Source organism: Thalassophryne amazonica, chromosome 7 (assembly GCF_902500255.1).
Source record: "Thalassophryne amazonica chromosome 7, fThaAma1.1, whole genome shotgun sequence".
Classification (NCBI taxonomy): Eukaryota; Metazoa; Chordata; class Actinopteri; order Batrachoidiformes; family Batrachoididae; genus Thalassophryne; species Thalassophryne amazonica.
In genome coordinates this window covers 31,469,273-31,487,543 of record NC_047109.1, presented here as the reverse complement: position 1 = coordinate 31,487,543, position 18,271 = coordinate 31,469,273, and the positions used below count along the sequence as shown (strand labels likewise).

Below are 18,271 nucleotides of genomic sequence, written 5' to 3'. Positions count from 1 at the left end.
TGGACACGGTTCGAAAAATTAAGCTGGTTTTCGGTGAAAATTTTAACGGCTGATGAGAGATTTTGAGGTGATACTGTCGCTTTAAGGACTTCCCACGGTGCGAGACGTCGCGCAGCGCTCTCAGGCGCCGTCGTCAGCCTGTTTCAAGCTGAAAACCTCCACATTTCAGGCTCTATTGATCCAGGACATCGTGAGAGAACGGAGATTTTAAAGGAGATTTTTTTAATGAAAGACGTGCGGACAGGTCCGCACGTCGGGACACAGCCGGCGCGGTGCGGCGGCACAGGAAAAACACCTCCGTGTTGATAACCATTTGTAAAATCCAGGCGGCTTTTGATGGCTTTCAGTGGAGTGAGTATATGAGAAATTGTTTAACAGCTGGACATGTTCCAACTTGTCCTTAAGGCTTCCAACGGAGGTGTTTTTCCTGTGGCGGAGCGTCGCAGCGGTTGCGAGCCGACGCTGCAATCCGTCCGCACGTCTTTCATTAAAAAAATCTCCTTTAACAGTGGAATATCCAGATAAAATGCTGAAACCGACTTCTTCTGAAACGTCTCTCGTTAAATGCCTCCGCCGCACTCACACCCCCGTGTCTGCTGTGCAGCCAGCACCACCTCTCTGTCTACTGAATGGAGTTGCAGCCAACTTGGCACAAGTCCAGAGACTACGCTTGCCATTTTAATGCAGTGCGCGCGGTGACACGACGTCTCTCACGACGTCCCGGGTCAACAGAGGCTTAAATGTGGAGGTTTTCAGCTTGAAACAGGCTGACGATGGCACCTGAGAGTGCTGCGCGACGTCTCGCACCGTGGGAAGTCCTTAAAGCAACAGTATCACCTCAAAATCTCTCATCAGCCGTTAAAATTTTCACCGAAAACCAGCTTAATTTTTTGACCTGTGTCCACTTCGATGTGCCTCACAGGTTTAGAAAAAATTTTGATCAAACAAAGCACCAGTCTCTCAGCAACTTCTCAGACAAAGGAATTCCGACGAGGGGCTGGACGACTCCTCCCACAAGGAGTGCTCACAGGCGAATGACATCACCGACAGGCGTGGAAAAACTCACGCATGCGCACGAAGGTTCAAGCATGTCTGACGTAAAAACATATGAATGAAATCCATATAGTTTTTGAAAAAAATAAAAAGGACCTATACTTTATTGACAGACCTCGTATGTCACAGAAATCCTACTTTACAATCACACTGCAGTCATTGTTAAATTATTTCCTGTTGCATTTATAATAAACATTAGTATTTATTTACAGTGTCTGTTTTTCTGGTTAAAATGAGATATAAATAATCTACCAGACTTTTGTCTAAAAATAAATGTCCGAGGTTCCTTATGTTGAACAAGAAATGAAATAATCTGAAATAACAGGTGGTTTTAATTTACAGACGAAAGGTTTCTAAAGAACCATTTATTGATTTATTTAGCTATTTTAATTACAAGTGTTCTAAACTCTTTTTTTTTTAACAGTAATCAGAAATAATGAGGTAACAACAACAAAAAACATTTCGAAGGATTTTTCTTCAGAAAACTGCTCCATAAATGAGGAGTCCTGTGACATGTATGTTTTGCACAGATCAGTGGTTTCTGCACCGTCCATTTTGTAGAGATCGGTGGTTTCTGCCACCCGTCTTCCGTGTTTTGGCCCGACGCGTCGTTCCTATTGGACAACGCAAAGGTACGTCACAGCTCAGCAAGTCGGAAGTTGGATTGGATTGAACTTTGACTCCGTCAGCCTGCTGACAAGCGGCAATGCGCGCTCCCGTCAGATGCGTCGGTTTAGCTCAGCTTTTGACCTGACGCATCTGACGCATCTAAAACGCAACGCGTCTCAGTGAAAATAATGCTTCTTAGACCGATTTTTGACGCATTTGACGCATCTGATGGATTCAGTGTGAAAGGCCCATTACTCTCTATTCATTGAGAGTGACAGTTTGCACCTCAGTGACACAAATGAGAGTGTTTGAGGCACTTTTGATTGAGATATAATGCAAAATGTAGACAAATGGGCTTTTCAATATAAAATCCACAATCTGGATCAGATCTGGATCAAACTTTGTCAGATGATAGTGAGTGCCAGCCTGTACCTCACTTTGAAATATGAGAATGATTGGGACATGTTTGATTAAGACACAATATAATATATACATTAATGAGGTCTTCCATGTTAAATTTAAATGTCCACAAAATCTGTAATCCAGATCAGATCCGGATCAAACTTTGTCAGTCAATAAAGGAAATCATCCCACATAATGCTCTAAAATATGAAAGAAACTCAGTTTTTTTTACAGAGTTATGAATTTTTGAATATTCGTTCAATGTTAAAGGATAGGCATTTTTCGAGTTTGCCAAGATTTTTCCTGACTTTGACTAGAGCCCAACCAATATATCGGCTGGCCGATATTATCAGCCGATATAAGCCCTTTTCAAAGTACTCACCATCAGCCGAAATTTTGCCGATAAAACGCCGATAATTTCTCATAAACAGTACAGTTACTGAAATAATGTTTGTGTCGGCAATGTAAAATGTAGTTGCACCGTTTGTCCAGTAGATGGAGCTCTGACTCCATTCAACTGAGAGCTGCTTACACCCCTGCTTAAATGTGTTCATCACCGCCCCGTAGTTCGCCATCACACTGCACTGATTGGCTTGACAAAAGCATACAAATAAGTTTATAAGAATGTTGTTTGTAATAACTTTGCGATTACATTCACCCCACATTTCTCCCGTTTCAGTTCAACTCAGTTTGATTAACTCAGTTTATGTAGTAATGTGTCGAATGTGCTTCATTTCGTCGGTCACACTTTTTATTAAGCCCACATTGTGTAGACCTTATTTCTAGCATGAAAATCATTCATTTACTGCTAAGAGGTTGAAACAGGCGTTACGGCCCGATACGATATCATTTTGGACCGTTACGCTTATTTTGGACCGTGTAATCAACCGTTTCTGCAGCACAACTCCAGTTTGAAGCGTGAATCACTGATCAATGCTTCGATTCAATGGCTCGTGGCTCTTTGATTCGCTACTCTTCAGAAGCGGTAAGTCCACTTCTTAACCCCTCTCAAAGCCATTAAAATATCATGAGTCATTTTTGTGTGTATTAAAGTCATTAACTGGGACTCTTGTCTTGTTGCAGTCAACAAACGAGAATTATCCTCTGTTCCTTTGTCACAGATTCAAACGATGCGCGGCTCTTTGCTGAGACAGAGTCCGCTCGGAATTAATAACTTCAAAATGAATCACCGCTTTAAATAAAATGACACCTCTTACAAACGTTGCAATACAGACAATAAACTACAATCAACTAAAACGTTTTTTCCCCAAAAAAAGGAGACGTCTATGAGCTGTAGAACTCAGCTCATAGGTATGGAAATACATTTGTGCCACTAATAATGTCTGAAAGGAAATGCTTTTGACAAAACTAACAGATTTTATTTCTGTTTATGTCCAGAGATCAAGGATCCACCATGTAGAGTTTATTATGTCCAGAGCTTAAGGATCCAGTAATCAATTTCATATTTATTTACTTTAAGACAATAAAATGTTGTTCAATTTCAATGTAATCATCTTATAAAGTGCCAAATTACAACAAAAGCCGTCTCAAGGTGCCTCACACAGAACAGTTCAACATAAAAAAATTAAATAAAAAAAACTCAAATACCTAATTAAAAACAGAAGTAAAAGAATTAAACATAAAATAAAAACTACTCATAAGAAAGAGAATAAAAATAGGTTTTAAGTCTTGAATTAAAAATGTACTTGGACTCTGACTGCCTCACTGAGAACCATGTACTGGCTAACCCAGAATGAGATTGCCCACTCAACAAACTTCCCCAGCCTTCTGGACATGATGAAGGGACTTGGGCTGTCATACCTGGCTTTTCCCCTTTGGGTACCCCTAGAATGGCTAATTTTTAGCTTAAATTTTCAAAAGCTGCCCCCCTTCCGTTCTGTTCTGTTAACATAATGTTATTATGTTAACATAATTTTTACATAATGAAAAATATCCTGCCAGTCCTATCGTCTGTTTGATTTCCACCCAAAGGGACCAAGAATGAAGGGCGAATGTTTCAAGATTTGTTTAATAACTTTTGTAGAGTTGAGGGGTTTTTTTTTTGTAATGTTATTTATCTTTTCCTTAGAGATTAATGCAACTTTGCACAGATTTTTTTTTGTACTAGACAGTTCTTTGTTACTGTTCTTGAAAATTGCACAAACAGTACAGGGTCTTGTGAAAAGAATCTTATTTTACTGTTATATGATCGTTTCCTAACATGTTATATCAGGGTCCATGTTTTATTGTTAAAATGTTCTACCAGCACATTGCATTTTTTGAACTTGAAAATTCTTCTCTGTTATAAAGTTAATCAATATGAGGACAAAGCTTCAGCTTTTAGCTCATACCTTTTTTGTTAAGGGTCCAAAAAAGAACATTTTATTCATAAAAAATTAATAATAATAATAATAATAATAATAATAATAATAATATCGGCTGATTTATCGGCTATCGGCAAATCAGCCGATTTAGCGATTATCGGCATTTTTTTCATCCAAATGTCGTTATCGGCATCGGCCTCAAAAATCCATATCGGTCCATATTCATTGTACTTAAGTATGACAAGTAATGTACAACTAAATGTACTCAAGTATTGAAAGTAAAAGTACAAGTAAATGTTAATAATCAAAAACAAACTGATTTTTTTTTTTTTAAACAAGTTTATCTAGGCTTGTAAATGACTGGTAGTATTAGTCAAAATACTGAAAATTGTGCACATCACACAAAAACACTTCAGAAACAAGGTTTCAAAACCTAAACGAGAGTAGGCTACTCACTAGGTGTTCACAGGAAACAGTTATTTATTTCTATATGTATTTATTTATTTTCATTGTTACATGGTTTTATCTTTTCTGTTGTGTTTTGTTTCATTAGGTTCTTTTTGTCTCTTTCTCTAAAACTGTATTGTAACATTATCAGTCTATTATTATTGACTATTATTGCCTATTATGTAGACTATTGTTGTTGCTATAATATATGAATAAAAATAAATTTAAAAAATTACAATTTGACTCTTTTACGACAACGAATGCTGAGCCATTAATTATAAAGAAAACAACACAAACATGCTGATGAGAACAGCTTAATGCTAACTTTAACATTGAAAACGCCATAGACATGCTAACACGTTAGCATCGGTCCTATTTTAAGTTATAAAATACATCTATCAACTGTTTCAGAAGACCATAACAGGTCGGTTTAACATAAAAATATTAAATATTACTCACAGACATATGCTCTTCAGGGTTTTAGTGGGGAAAAATTAGGATAAAGCGAAATAAAGCAATCAATCCACGAATCGTAGATCGAAGCACTGCTTCGACCTGCGAATCACTGCTTTGATTCGTTCAAGGTTCAAAGCCAAGCAGTGCTGCAGAAAAGTTGATTACAGACCCGCTGCAGGTCTGTAATCAATGTAGAGAAATAATCATTTTCCTGACAAACACCCCCCAAGTGCGCAACTGCAAAAAAGCCTACCGGACATGCCTCGTGACAAATCGGCCTGCATACATGTCAACCCTTTTGAGGGTCCACCTGCATAACCAAGTGAGAAAATCCATAAAATCAGCATAAAATCCTTATAACCTCCAAAGTGCACCAAAATCAGTTTTATTACAGTACACACAACCGCATAGCGGTATCACATAACTGGGTTTTTGTCCACATATTATGAGTTGCCACAATGACATTAAAGTTAGGATCATTAGTATTTCCTCCACAGTTGAATTTCAAACAATAGAGATCTAGTATTCATGCATCAAGCTGAATTTTACAGAACTGAATGTGTCAAATTTAGTTATTTTTTTACAGAAACAAGAACTGTGTGTAACTACTGGAAATAAAATCATGAAAAATAAATCGAATATAATGAACAAAATAAAACATACCTTAGAATTTCATCAAGTGTATCGAAAAATCACCTTGCCAGTACCTATGTTGCAGACGAGCATGTCAATGATCCTCGACTTCACCCCGTGTGTTTATTAGGGATGGTATCGATAATATTTTATCGATACCATTATTGATTCCGCTTATCGAGCCGATTCCTTATCGATACCTCTTGTGAATTTTTTGTGTACTAAAAGTAGGCTTTACAGATTTTCTATGTCAGCAGGTCAAACAGCTTTTTCTTATCGTGCACCCGCTCTGTGGAACGGTCTTCCTGCGACCGCGAGGCAGTTGGAGTCTGTGGACATTTTTAAGTCAAGTCTTAAAGCCTATTTTTATTATTTTTCTTATAAATAGTTTTCATTTTTATCTGTTTTATTTTTTTTACTTCTGTTTTTAATTATGTATTTTAATTTTTTAATTTTTATTTATTTATTTTAATTTTTTATGTTGAACTGTTCTATGTGAGATGCCTTGAGATGGCTTTTGTTGCGATTTGGTGCTTTATAAGCCGATTAAATTGAAATTGAATTGAACAACATTTTATTGAGTCTTAAAGTAAATAAATATGAAACTGGACACAGGATCCTTAAACTCTGGCCATAATAAACTCTACATGGTGGATCCTTGATCTCTGGACATAAATAAACAAAATCTGTAGTTTTTGCATTTCCTTTCAGACATTTTGGCATGAATATCTTTCCATATATCTGAACTGAGCTCTTACAGCTGTCTGTGCTGTATGTCAGCATCAGTTTAATTCATAAAGAACACAAGACGTCTCATTTTGGGAAGAAAAAAAAACGTTTTAGTTGATTGTAGTTTATTTTCTGTATTACAGTGTTTGGAAAGAGGTGTCATTTTATTTAAAGTGGCAATTTTGTGTCAACGGAACGGAGGACGATTCTCGTTTCTTGACTACAACATGACAAGCGTCCCAGTTAGTGACTTTAAAGTGGATATGACACTTAACGACAACATAGTCTTATTACATGTAACAAAGGTTATATAATTCGGTCAACCTAAGCGTTTTGGGAAAATGGACGCAGTTCTCCCGTTATATATAACATTTGAACGTCCCGCCACTGAAAAATGTGCACGCCCCCTTTACAGCTTCCCGCTGAGCACCAAGCCGAAAATACGTCACAGGCTGTAGATCATATCGGCTCGCACGCCTGGCGGCCGTTGTTTACACTTTTTTTTAAGCAGCAGAAACTTTGATTAAACACAGCTCTCAGGGACTTGTTTGTCGATATGCCTGACCAGTGTGTAGCAGCATATTGCACAAACACAAGGGCGAAAGGTTTTAGCCTTTTCAAGTCCAGGCAGATTGATCGAAAGCTGCGGTGTTGTGTGATGCACGAAATGTCCGGCTGCCGCTCCCTCCGCTCGCACACCCACATTTGCTCCAGACAGCAGACACTTTCTTCTACCGTCTCCATGTTCTCACTGCTCACAGGAACACATAAAATGTCAACCCCAAATAATATGTTCACAATAATCTTGCAGCATGTAAACACGGCGGCGGCATGTAAACACGGCGGCGGCATGAAAACACGGCGGCGGCATGAAAACACGGCAGCGGCATGTAAACACAGCTGCGGCATGAAAACACGGCGGCGTAAACACGGCAGCAGCATGAAAACACGGCAGCGGCATGAAAACACGGCGGCGTAAACACAGCAGCGGCATGTAAACACAGCAGTGGCATGAAAACACGGCGGCATAAACACGGCAGCAGCATGAAAACATGACGGCGGCAACACGGCGGCGGCATGAAAACAGGGCAGCAGCATGTAAACATGACGGCGGCAACACGGCGGCGGAAACACGGCGGCGGAAGGTAAACACGACGGCGGCATGAAAACACGACGGCGGCATGTAATTTATTTTCGCTGCCAGAATACTCCTGGTTTGAATGTTCATCCGAAAGATACGGCTCCAATCTGTAGGGTCTAATCACTGCTGTGACATCCTCAGGATCTGAGTCAGAAATAATCCACACTTGAAGAGGAGTCAGAAAAATTCTTGATCTCGTCACAGTCTGAGGTCCATCTGTTCCTGTTGTCGATCGAACAGACAAAGACGGGACTCTCCAGCCTGTGTCGTCACGGCATCATGTGACCGCTGAAGGCGCGCTGTCCAATTAACATACTTTTGAGAAGCTGTACAAACTTTATTTTTCAGTGATAATGAGTATAATTACTTTCAACTTACTATAAAATATGTATATTTATTATGTATATTATATCAGTTTTCCCTATTTTTTTGAGGTGTCATCTCCACTTTAATCCAAACAAAAGCGACTCACGATATTTTAATGGCTTTGAGAGGAGTTAAGAAGCGGACTTACCGCTTCTGAAGAGCAGCGAATCAAAGAACCACGAGCCAGTGGTTCGAAGCATTGCTTCAATGGCTCATGCATCAAAGTGGAGTCGCGCTGTAGATGATTACAGACCCACTGCAGACCAAACCCTGAATATCCGTAAGACTTTATTTGTACGTCCGTATGACTCTGAAACTCGGAAAATCCGTATAGGTTGACGTATGGGCGTGACTTCATTGCAGTCACTAGTAATCAGTGGTGTCTCTGGGTGAAAACACGACTTTTTTTGTGTGTGTTTGTTTTTTTTTATTTTTGTAACGAGTAACGACAGGGCGAATAGAAAATGCATCGGAGTAGAAGTATGCAATTAAGGTCAGAAATGTAGTGAAGTAAAAGTGAAAGTAAGCTGAATTAAAAAAACTCAAGTAAAGTACAAAATCTCCCAAAACATACTTAAAGGAGACCTGCATTGAAATAAATGTGGTCAGATTTCAGAAAAGAAATAGCTGATATGTATTTATAAGACCCTTGTGAATGCAGTAAAGTAAATCTGTAAGCCCAAATTTGTAATTCAGCTGAGAAATATTCGTTAAAAATGACAAATTTAGCCCTCTGTGAAAACAGTTTGTACATCCGGATCATTTCCATGACGTCGGTGACAAGACGACGCGTTCCCGCCTTCAGTCCGATCCTGCATTGAAATTGATTTTATCTCTTAGTAATGTTACTTTTACACACATCCTGGTTTCAACATCCAAAAGTAAGCTGCAATGAATGTGAGATACAGCTCTGCTTGCTCAGATCTGGGGATTAGATCAGCGGCGGCAGCGGGCAACATTATTCCCCGACGCCTCGCTCTCACTGCCCCTGATACGCTTACCGAATGCATGCGCTCGTTAAATGCCTCCGCCGCACTCACACCCCCGTGTCTGCTGTGCAGCCAGCACCACCTCTCTGTCTACTGAATGGAGTTGCAGCCAACTTGGCACAAGTCCAGAGACTACGCTTGCCATTTTAATGCAGTGCGCGCGGTGACACCTGTTGCTTGCAAGGACAGACTTCTTGCTGCAAAATCCGCAGTGCCGCACGTCTCGGTAATCGAAGCCGCAGAGCTCCGTGGCCGCTGAGAGAGGTTTATATATTTTTAATGACTTGAATTCTTTGCGGGTCTCACCTCCGTAGCACGCGACAGTACACCGGAGGTGAAACTCAGTAGATTTTCAAAGCGACACCACTCAATTAAACGGGCGTATGAAAAAGTCCACAAAAATAATTTTCAAGCACAAATAAAATAAATGTGTACTCACCAAGCGTACCGCAAGACAATATGAAGTTTTAAAAAGTAGATCCTTCCGTATAAGACAAGAAAAAGGTGCAGATGCAAACTGAAGTAAATCCACAAATTACAGTTGGCGCGCTCAATGCATGCTGGGAGAGGGTCTCGTCCCTGACGTCTCGGCAGCGTCCATGATGAGAGGGACAATTTGCGGAGGGCTAAATGTTAGCTGTAAATTTGTCATTTTCAAATGAAGATTTCTCCGTTGAATGACAGATCTGGGCTTGCAGATTTACTTTACTACATTCAGAAGGATCTTATGTGTAAATATAAGTCATTTTTTGGTCCAAAGATCTGACTGCATTTATTTCAATGCAGGTCTACTTTAAGTACAGTAGTGAAGTATTTTTACTTTGTTACTATACAACACTGATTCCTTGAAGAATGGATATACGAAGGTTTTTGGAGAAAGTAAGTATTATTCATCACTGCGAGCAGTAAAAATGATTTAGCTCCAGCTAATGGCAGAAAGTCCGAAAGTCCCATGTAATTAATGAACCAAGTGCTCCCTGTTTGACAAATAAAAACCTGGCCATTACTGCGCACAAGAGCACCCCCTGTACAGCGGGCAATGTGAGATATCTACTGTATAGATGACCCATGTGCACGTATCACCTTAACTTTGTTGTTTTGTAGTCAAAAGTGTGTTTTGTTTTGTGGATGGGGAGAGTCAAAAGTTACATTCCAACTGTAAAAGAGCTACCTTAGCTTAGCTAGCTAGTGGGCCTGAAATGCATTGTGAAGGTACTGCACACTGTGAAACAGGAGCTGAGCTCATTCTCATATGATCATCAGTGGATAATAATACACTCAACAAAAATATAAACGCAACACTTTTGGTTTTGCTCCCATTTTTTATGAGATGAACTCAAAGATCTAAAACTTTTTCCACATACACAATATCACCATTTCCCTCAAATATTGTTCACAAACCAGTCTAAATCTGTGATAGTGAGTACTTCTCCTTTGCTGAGATAATCCATCCCACCTCACAGGTGTGCCATATCAAGATGCTGATTAGACACCATGATTAGTGCACAGGTGTGCCTTAGACTGTCCACAATAAAAGGCCACTCTGAAAGGTGCAGTTTTGTTTTATTGGGGGGGGATACCAGTCAGTATCTGGTGTGACCACCATTTGCCTCATGCAGTGCAACACGTCTCCTTTGCATAGAGTTGATCAGGTTGTCAATTGTGGCCTGTGGAATGTTGGTCCACTCCTCTTCAATGGCTGTGCGAAGTTGCTGGATATTGGCAGGAACTGGTACACGCCAGTCCAGAGCATCCCAAACATGCTCAATGGGTGACATGTTCGGTGAGTATGCCGGCCATGCAAGAACTGGGACATTTTCAGCTTCCAAGAATTGTGTACCGATCCTTGCAACATGGGGCCGTGCATTATCCTGCTGCAACATGAGGTGATGTTCTTGGATGTATGGCACAACAATGAGCCTCAGGATCTCGTCACGGTATCTCTGTGCATTCAAAATGCCATCAATAAAATGCACCTGTGTTCTTCGTCCATAACAGACGCCTGTCCATACCATAACACCACCGCCACCATGGGCCACTCGATCCACAACACTGACATCAGAAAACCGCTCACCCACACGACGCCACACACGCTGTCTGCCATCTGCCCTGAACAGTGTGAACCGGGATTCATCCATGAAGAGAACACCTTTCCAACGTGCCAAACGCCAGCAAATGTGAGCATTTGCCCACTCAAGTCGGTTACGACGACGAACTGGAGTCAGGTCGAGACCCCGATGAGGACGACGAGCATGCAGATGAGCTTCCCTGAGACGGTTTCTGACAGTTTGTGCAGAAATTCTTTGGTTATGCAAACCGATTGTTTCAGCGGCTGTCCGAGTGGCTGGTCTCAGACGATCTTGGAGGTGAACATGCTGGATGTGGAGGTCGTGGGCTGGTGTGGTTACACGTGGTCTGCGGTTGTGAGGCTGGTTGGATGTACTGCCAAATTCTCTGAAACTCCTTTGGAGACAGCTTATGGTAGAGAAATGAACATTCAATACACGAGCAACATCTCTGGTTGACATTCCTGCTGTCAGCATGCCAACTGCACGTTCCCTCAAATCTTGCAACATCTGGTCCATTGTGCTGTGTGATAAAACTGCACCTTTCAGAGTGGCCTTTTACTGTGGGCAGTCTAAGGCACACCTGTGCACTAATCATGGTGTCTAATCGGCATCTTGATATGACACACCTGTGAGGTGGGATGGATTATCTCAGCAAAGGAGAAGTGCTCACTATCACAGATTTAGACTGGTTTGTGAACAATATTTGAGGGAAATGGTGATATTGTGTATGTGGAAAAAGTTTTAGATCTTTGAATTCATCTCATACAATATGGGAGCAAAACCAAAAGTGTTGCGTTTATATTTTTGTTGAGTGTAATAATAGTAATAATGCACTACAGTCATTTGCAAAGGTTTAATGCCACTCCTTCAGAAAAGCCATTTTGAAGCCTATAGTAGGTACTGCATCATCACATGATTAGAAATGGATCATCTTTTAACCCAGTGAACTAGGTAAGCTAGTCATCACATAACTGGTGACTTTTCTATTTAACAGGTCTTCTTAAGTCTAGATTTCTTTGATTGTTTAAATTTTGGACGATCCAAATTATGGGCAAAAAAACCCCATCATTGTCAACTGTTAAAAGAGCGCAAATTGCAATTCTGCACCAAGAAGGGTTTTCTGAATGAAAGATAGCTGAGAAACTATCAGTTAGCAGACCTGCTGTACACCGTGCAATTGAAAAATACAAGAACAATGAAAGTTATGGTGACAAACACCATTAAGGGAGACATCGTAAAACCACCCCAAGGGAGACCACATTATTCAAAGGTCAGTAATCAGGTCACCGGGTAGTTTTCTGTAAGAAGATTAGAGCCAATCTGCTAAATCATGGCACTAAAGATAAGATAAGATAAAACTTTATTGATCTCATCATCATCAGCGCCATTTCACGTTGTTTGAGCCAAGAATTCAGATTAAAATCCTATAAACCTGCTGCCAAGCCAAGGTTGACACTGACCATGAAAAAGAAAAGACTTACGTTTGCAAAGAAACACAAAGATTGGACAGTAGAAGATTGGGCTAAAGTCCTATTTTTTGATGAATCGCTGCTGCAGCAGTTTGTTGTCCAAAAGCGCCATGTGCGAAGACCAGTAGGACAAAGGTTCAATGAAAGGTACACAATATCTACCATGAAACACCCTCAAAGTCAAATAATTTGGGGTGTAGTGAGCAAAAAGAGAACAGCTAGACTTCATTTTCTTGACCCAGGCTCCACAATGAATGGACCCAGGTACAAAGCTCTGCGAGAAGAGAAATTAAAACTTCATATGGAAGTGCATCAGACTGAAATTTTCATGCATGACGGTGCACCTTGCGACAGATCCAAGATCATTTCAGACTTCCTCAGAAAAAAATGGGGTGCAGACATTGGAATAGCCAGGCAACATCCCGGATCTTGATCCTATAGAAAATCTTTGGACCTGCATGAAAGATAAAGTTGCAGAAAAGCAGCCAGCTAATGCTGAAGCATTGAGGACAGCAATTAAGGAGGTTTGGATGAAGGAAATGACTCCAGAATATTGTGCTTCCCTGATACACAGCATGCCTCGCCACATCCAAGCCATGAACCAAAGCAAAGGCGGACACACTAAATACTAAAGGAATGGACCATTTTCACTCCATACAAAAGAAAACGTTATAGGTCATAGTGAATTTCAATAAAAAATGATTTCCAAAATAATTTTGTTTGTTGTAATAATATATTGGTCCATTTTGTGGGGGAAAACTCCAGTTTGCATGGGTGGCATTAAACTTTTGCAAATGACTGGAATAATAATCACTCCTCCACCACTATTGATCTGTAAGAGTTGGGGCAGAGAGTGAGAGTCCTCTACTGGAAAGGTGAGTCTAAAGGATTACACAGTCATTTGGGATGCAGACAGTCTTGGAATTTTATGTAACTAGAAATGAATATGAAACACATTTCAGTCAAGGTGCACCATATAACCATTATTTAACTTGCGCTTTTATCTAGGAGATAAATGATCAGACAGTGGAAATAGCCAAGATATCTATATATAGGGTCATTCCGTGTGAAACCATTAGATTTCCCAAAATCTTCCCAAGTCACCGACTTGGATTCTCATTTTTTATTTATTTATTTATTTATTTACAAGTACCCACATATGTCTGATGAACACATGCAGAATATTTCTGCTGAATTTCAAGTAGTTTTTAGATCAAATTTTTTTAAATCAGGGTACCCACAATTCTATTTTACACTTCCGAATGCATTTTGAGCTAATTTCTTTCATTTTTAAAATGTATTATCTCAGCGAAAAATGCAGATATAAAGCTCAAATTTGGAATACACCCTATTTGGACACCCCAGATATAGTAGGAAATGTCAAAAATGGGATACAGAGCTAATTTTTCATTCTGTAGCATCACAAATACGGCAGTTTGTCCATTCTCGTAAAAAATTACAAAAATTCAAAGAGATGTACAACAGAAGGGATTCAATGGATAATCTTCATATTGTAGAATACACATATCTGAGGTACTAGTTATATGTGTGTAAAACATTGTGGTCATAACTTAAAGGGGTTTTGAATGACTGACTCTTGAAAATTGAACATGATTGTAGAATATCAATAAAAGGCCATGAGCCTTTTTATGACTTGACCATGTGGGCAAGTGCTCAGCCACTTCATAATTTTTTTGTGGAGAGCATATTGAGACACCAACCTGTATTGGCATATTCAGAAGGTAATATATCAGATCTGAATGGAAGCATAAAACAGTTATTTTAGTTAGTTATTTTCCTTGTGAATATTTGTGTCTGTGTTAAATGTCAGGTTGTGATGTTCAAATAAAACAAGTCATTTCTTTCATTTCCTCAGGTGGAAGTCCCTGCTGCAGATTCACAGGGTTATGTCAAGTGGCTCCTTGCGCTCTGCAAAAAACAATTTGATAAGGACCAGAATAAGGACGAGGCTCTTCTCAACAAGCAAGAGCAGCTGAAGACTGCCAAAAATGTAGGAAATGTTTCATTTTATTTTTTACTTTTCTTTCAAAAAGTAATTAAATTACATCAAACTGAATGTATAAATGCTTGTTTCGGCCCTCAGGATAAGGAGTGGGAGATCTTTGCTCTGGAGCTGGAGGAGGCCAAAGGGAAGTTTCGTCGTCGGTCTCTTGGAAATATCAGATTTATTGGAGAGCTGTTTAAGCTGAAGATGCTCTCAGAGACCACCATCCACAGATGCTTAGGAACACTACAAAGTAGGGGAGATGATGATTCCCTGGAAAGTCTCTGCAAGTTGTTCTCCACAGTTGGGAAGGTCCTGGATGATGAGAAGAACAAGGTATTGCAGCATGAACATGGACAAAGTCAGTGTTGATGCAATCATTTATTTATTCAAACTTAACTGAGTTCAATATTTATCTGTCTACAAAAAACAAAGAAAAAAACACTTTATTTTTCTCGCAGGTGCAAATGGATAAATATTTCTGCTCCATTAGTGGAATTCTCCAGAAGAAGCAGACCTCCACAAGGACACAATGCCTCCTTGAGATTGTTGTTGACCTAAGAAAGGTAGGAGTGCCTTTTACTTTTGCAGAATGTCTGACAAAGTGGATCTTCTTGTGAATTAGTGTTAAGTGCAGTCACAGAGTGTGAACAGCATCAACTGTGGAGACTAATGCTGAGAACATGTGCATGCATGCTCAGAATGGTGCTACACTGTGTGCACTGATCACATGACAAACTAGAACAGAGATGTTAAATGAGCCTCTCAATCTTGACTCCACAGGATAAGTGGGTGCCGCACAATGAAAATCAGCCAAATACACAAGGAGGCAGAGATGGAGGAGCAACAGGAGCAGCTCCAGAGCCAGCAGCTCCTGTCAAAGAAAGAAGACGAACGAAGCAGGTGGGAAAAGAGCACTTGGCGTCGAGACCCAAACTCTTCAGAAAGTGTCCAGGAAGTAAGGCGAGATGGTTGGCACAGAAGTGATTTCCAGAACATGAACTCTACCAACCTCTGGAGGTCCAACAACAGAAGTGAGTTCAGTCAGCACAGAGACAGAAGTCATTATGATGATAGAGACAGGTTTGGAAGATTTTACTACCAGGATGGATGGTATAACAAGAACAGCTGGCAAGGAAGCAGGAAAGAACAAGCGGAGCCAGCTAGAACAAGACAACATGTCCCAGCATTCACAGAGTCCAGGAGAAAAGTGACCACTGGGACAGAGGATGCAGGGACAACGGTCCAAACGGGGAGCTCACAGGTACAAAATCAAGACCATTAAACTGAATGTTCATAGTGGATAAAGTAGAGGAGTGAGGTGCTCTGAGGACAGGCTGATGGTGTGAGGGCTTCAACATCAATGAGGTCAGGATTAAGAGCAAAGAGTTTATTTGGATTTGTCTCTTTTTTTCTTCCTGCAGAAAAACGTGAGTGCATCCCAACTCCTCCTCCTAAACCCGCCATGACAAAAGAGGAGGTGGAGAAGAAATCAGTTGCCATTGTTGAAGAATACCTCCACCTGGGTGACATGAAGGTACAAACGTGGCACCGTGCACACTCACATGAACACAGGTGTTAGGAAATGTTGGAATATGACACCACTCTGATGACCTGCTTCTCTCTTTTTCTTCCTCTGCGGTTACAGGAGGCATTACTATATGTGGCAGAGCTCAACAGCGCCTCCCTGCTCCACGTATTTGTACGAAGTGGCATGGAGACAACCCTTGATCGTAAACCCATTGCCAGGGAGCAAATGGGCCTGTTGCTCAGCCAACTAATCAAAGCAGGAACTCTGTCTAAGGAGCAGTACTACAAAGGGTGAGACCTGAAAAGAAATGCTTCCCCCACAGTTGTGGATCATTTATTTCATTTTAATACACAATTTACTCACTCACTCACTCACTCATCTTCAACCTCTTACTCCAATTAAGGGTCATGGGGCGTGAGATGGGATACACCCTGGACAAGACGCCAGTCTGTCACAGGGCCCCATATAGACAGACAAACACATTCACACATTCATTGTGTTCTTAGGCTGCAAGAGATCCTGGAGACAGCAGAAGACATGGCAGTAGACATTCCATACATCTGGCTCTACCTGGCACAAATTATTGTCCCCGTGCTGCACCAGGGAAGGGTCCTGATGGGAGAACTGTTCAGGTGAGATAAAGTCCCGGAGCTTCATCTTGTCAAATGACGAACTGTTCATAAAATGAAGCTTATAAATATGTGTTTACACAACATAATTTTCTAAGTTTTACCCCATAAAATAACTAGTTAAAGGCTTTAAGGGATTCCATGCAGTATTCTAGGAAAGTCAGTTAATCCAGGATAAGACTTGGCATATCTTCTGGGTGAATTCTGTGTAAAAAATTAAATATCAGGTTTTACCGAGCTGAGTACAAGTTCATTCCTGAAAACCAGTACAAGTTTAACTGACCTTTCCCAGCTTGTGCTGATCTACAGTGCATCTGGAAAGTATTCACAGCGATTCATTTTTCCACATTTTCTTATGTTACAGTCTTGTTACAAAATGGAGTAAATTAAATTTTCCCAACAAAATTCTACTCACAACACCCCATAATGAAAAAAAATGACATTGTGATTATGGGATATTCATACTGTCATGATGGAATATTGTGTGTAGAATTTTGAGGGGGAAAATTTTATTTAATCCATTTTGGAATAAGGCTGTAGCATAACAAGATGTGGAAAAAGTGAAGTACTGTGACACTTTCCGGATGCACTGTATGCCAAGTCCTACGCTGAGTTCCCTCCGAGGTCTACACAAGTTGTGTTGAGACGCTATTTCGGAAAACTCAGTGCATAAACTCCTTTGTGTGTTAAAGCTGCTTAATTCAGATGCACTCTGACACGTGGACACACGGAAATGACTTCATTGTGGAATTGTGTGTTTAGGGCGATCTCTAAGCCTCTTGTGCCTCTGGAAAAGGCTGGTGTGCTGCTGGCTGAGATCCTCAAGCTGCTCTGCACAGGAATGGTATGTGGAACACAAATCTTATCTTCTCACACTCGTGCCATCACATAACCCATGTTTTTTGGTAAGTTTGTATGACCGCATAATTTTTTAATTTTCATTTATGTTTTTAAAGACCCCAAAAAAAGTTGGAGCGATGTGGAAGGAGGCCGGACTGAATTGGAGAGAATTCCTACCTGAAGATCAAAACATCGCCACATTTGTGACTAGGTCTGTAGGAGCAGAAAAATCCTCTTTCTGTCAAATTGTTCATCATCCTGACAATGTGTGAAAGAAAATGTGTTTCTAAATTTGAAAGCAAAAAGTAAGTTTGGTGAAGATTAATTTCAGTTTTGTTTTTGACTTTTTCAGAAAGTGGAGTGCACGGCAGCAGAGGATGCGTCATCTCCACATTGACGTATGTGACTGTTGAAGCTCTTTTCTGTTGTTGGTTATTTTTTTAAGTTGAGTCTTAGTCCTAATTTTTAAAAATGTTTTTCAGGTGAAGTTGTTTCATCAGCAGTCAGCTGGAACCAGACCTGTGAGATCAAGATTGACTTAATGATGCTGCCCCTTGTGGCAAAATATGAACAATGCAG

The 18,271-nt window shown here is 40.3% G+C and overlaps 2 protein-coding genes across 3 annotated transcripts in view; one reads left to right on the top strand and one right to left on the bottom strand.

Moving 5' to 3' along the window:
- cdk14 (cyclin-dependent kinase 14) overlaps positions 1-18,271 on the bottom strand; it is a 715,009-nt gene that overhangs the window by 615,951 nt on the left and 80,787 nt on the right. The gene's annotated exons all lie outside the window — the stretch shown is intronic.
- Positions 16,386-17,788, top strand: LOC117513745 (eukaryotic translation initiation factor 4 gamma 1-like). The gene is made up of 3 exons (XM_034173978.1): positions 16,386-16,513; positions 16,730-16,855; positions 17,615-17,788. The coding sequence occupies exons 1-3, from the start codon at positions 16,407-16,409 to the stop codon at positions 17,742-17,744; spliced, it is 363 nt and encodes a 120-aa protein (XP_034029869.1). The 5' UTR covers positions 16,386-16,406; the 3' UTR covers positions 17,745-17,788.